Genomic DNA, 3086 nt, shown 5'->3' with positions numbered 1-3086 from the left:
AATATATATATATATATATAGATAGATAGATAGATAGATAGATAGATAGATTTTTCCCAAGTTCCATAAATGTCTATAGCAAATAAAAGGAATATTTTGAATCATAGTGGCATTTCTATAAAGAAATGGTAACCTGGGACTTCCCTGGCGGTCCAGTGGCTAAGACTCTGCCCTTCCACTGCAGGGGGCATGGGTTCCATCCCGCAAGCCATGCGCACAGCCGAAAAAAACCAAAAACAAATGGTAACCTTATATGTTAACCCTAGCGCCCTATATGTAACCCTAGTAGTTTTATATTTCATGTTGAGTATACTTATATTTTATAACCTTATTGGATGTATTTTTAGTCAACTGTATGGCGATCAAGCAAGCTTTTTCGATGCTGAAAAAGTGCCAAGAATTAAGCACAAGAAGAAGGGCACTGTGTCCATGGTGAACAATGGCAGTGATCAGCATGGATCTCAGGTAAGGAAATGGGTGAGGAGATGAGTTTTGCTCTAGGGAACCCACAAAATTATCTTTGTAAATATCTAGTAATGAGAGAATTTCAATCAAAGATATTTGTTAGAAGAAAAAAATGACACTATTTTTTCCTATGTTAAAAAAATCATTATTTTGTCCTTTTAAAAGTAAAGCATGTCCATTGGGAAGAATTTAGAAAATACAGAAAAGCACAAAGATGAAAATAACGTTGCCTACAATCCCACCATTCCTGGAATATCACTGTTCACAGTGTGGCCCGTTTCCTTTCAGTATTGATTACTTATTTCAAAACAGGTCATGTTGAGCACCTCTCATTCATTGTCACAACAGCCCCATTGGAGTAGATGCATTTTTTTCCTCACAGTTTACATGTGAAAAAACTGAGATTTGGTTTGTTCAAGTATTTTAAACAGTCAGAGCATCTGTATTTATTGATATTTTATGTTTAAGCTTTGTGCCTTATACTTAGTAGTAGTGACAAGTAGGTGAGAATTCATGCAATTAATGTAGTCTTTTGTAACTGATTTCAGTTTGAATTATATATATATTTGTATTTATTCTATGTCTTTCTATATAGTTTCTTATTACAACAGGAGATAATCTAGATTACCTTGATGGTGTTCATACAGTGTTTGGTGAAGTGACAGAGGGCATGGACATAATTAAGAAAATTAATGAGACCTTTGTTGATAAGGACTTTGTACCATATCAAGATATCAGGTATGGTTATAGTTTACTGTTGAAATGTACTAGAATGTTTTATATGTGATGTTTGACATTAATGGGGATGGCATACATAGGACTGGTTTTTGGACAATTCTAAAATGTGTGACTATAAGAATCTTTATAATAGAGAAGACCTTTATTTAAAAAAATACTTATACTAATTATAAATGCTTATGTTGGGAGGAATTATTAATCCTTTATCTTTTAAAAAATGCAGATTATTGAGAGCTATGACAAAATTACTAGGATTTAGTCATTTATATTACATCTTAGCATAATGCAGAGTAATAAATATAATATATAATATCAAACAATCAAAAACAGTAACACTAATTGTGAAAGTATACACTAGTAATATCCTTGTGCAGTAAAATTTAAGAGCTGGTGGTTTTTCTTGGTGTTAGAGATACTTAAGATATTTGTTATAATTTTTATAAAAAGTAAAACATGGATTCTGAAATGACATAAATGTAACATTTGACTTGGATTTATTTTGTAAGGATAAATCATACAGTGATTTTAGATGATCCATTTGATGACCCTCCTGATCTATTAATTCCTGATCGATCACCAGAACCTACAAGGGAACAACTAGATGTAAGTAGAGTCTTCTTGTGATTGAATGTATATACATATTAATGTTTTGCATAAAATTTGCTTTTTACCTTATTAAAACTTATTTCTTCAGAACGATTATCTTGCTTGATCAGTAATACTAGGACAAGTTTAAAGTTCTTTTTTCTCTTCCAGGGAGATACTCATTTTTCTACCTATCTTTTTATTTCCCTAATATTCTTTCCTTAGCTCTGGAAGCTTATATGAATACCTTGGGGAAATATTTCTCTTATCTCTTAACTCTAGATAGGAGTGTAGCTTTGAGGCTAAATTAAATTATCAGCTTGTGAAGGAACTTTTCAACTGGGGATACTTTTGAGCCAGGCTAGAACCCAGAAATTTCTGTGGCATAATGGAGACTTTTTCCCTCAGATCTTTTGAGGTAAAAATTTCTGCATATGAGGCTTCCTCAAAGCTGAATTTATCTTTATAGTTGGGATTTAATGCTTAATTTCTAAGATCATTTATCTTCTGTATTCAGCACTTAGTTGGTTACCAGGTAGTTCCTATATAAATGTTTATTTTGATTTTAAAATAAATTAGATGCCTAGTCTGGCTAGTATTATTGAATTCATCTAAATCAATTTTCAGAGGTTTGTAAGTTTGTTTCACATTTGTGAAACAAATGTTCTAACACATTTGATGGAACTAAGAATAAAGCATAATGTCTCTCATGTTTCTTAGATTTTTCTGTTCTTTAAATATATATATGAGTAACTTCTGCCTTACAGAGTGGTCGGATAGGAGCAGATGAAGAAATTGATGATTTCAAAGGAAGATCGGCTGAAGAAGTAGAAGAAATAAAGGCAGAAAAAGAGGCCAAAACTCAAGCTATTCTACTAGAAATGGTAAGATAATTACTTTGTTCGAATAGTTTTTCAGCAGTATATTTAATACATACTCATTGTGAGTTTATTTCTGACTTTTTGATAGTCTTTAAAATATTAAAAAATTTAGCTAAGAGTTTTTTTCTGGATTAAATTTTGTATGACATAATAACACGTATGAAAGTAAACAGATTTGATTCCACTATTAATATAGTGCTAAGTGCCTTTTTAAAAAAATGGGAGGGGGCTTCCCTGGTGGCGCAGTGGTTGAGAGTCTGCCTGCCGATGCAGGGGACACGGGTTCGTGCCCCGGTCCAGGAAGATCCCACATGCCGCGGAGCAGCTGGGCCCGTGAGCCATGGCCGCTGAGCCTGCGCGTCCGGAGCCTGTGCTCCGCAACGGGAGAGGCCACAACAGTGAGAGGCCCGCATACCA

General features: G+C 33.8%; 1 protein-coding gene across 1 annotated transcript in view; it reads left to right on the top strand.

Moving 5' to 3' along the window:
* The window catches only part of PPIL4 (peptidylprolyl isomerase like 4), a 33760-nt gene that overhangs the window by 5339 nt on the left and 25335 nt on the right, over positions 1–3086 (top strand). Inside the window, exons 4-7 of the mRNA XM_024747901.1 lie at positions 348–465; positions 1061–1203; positions 1710–1806; positions 2556–2672. Coding sequence (XP_024603669.1) covers positions 348–465; positions 1061–1203; positions 1710–1806; positions 2556–2672 — 475 coding nt within the window. The remainder of the gene's footprint in view (positions 1–347; positions 466–1060; positions 1204–1709; positions 1807–2555; positions 2673–3086) is intronic.

Source organism: Neophocaena asiaeorientalis, unplaced genomic scaffold (assembly GCF_003031525.2).
Source record: "Neophocaena asiaeorientalis asiaeorientalis breed wild unplaced genomic scaffold, Neophocaena_asiaeorientalis_V1.1 scaffold123, whole genome shotgun sequence".
Taxonomy (NCBI): Eukaryota; Metazoa; Chordata; class Mammalia; order Artiodactyla; family Phocoenidae; genus Neophocaena; species Neophocaena asiaeorientalis.
This window is presented reverse-complemented; position numbering and strand designations above follow the sequence as displayed.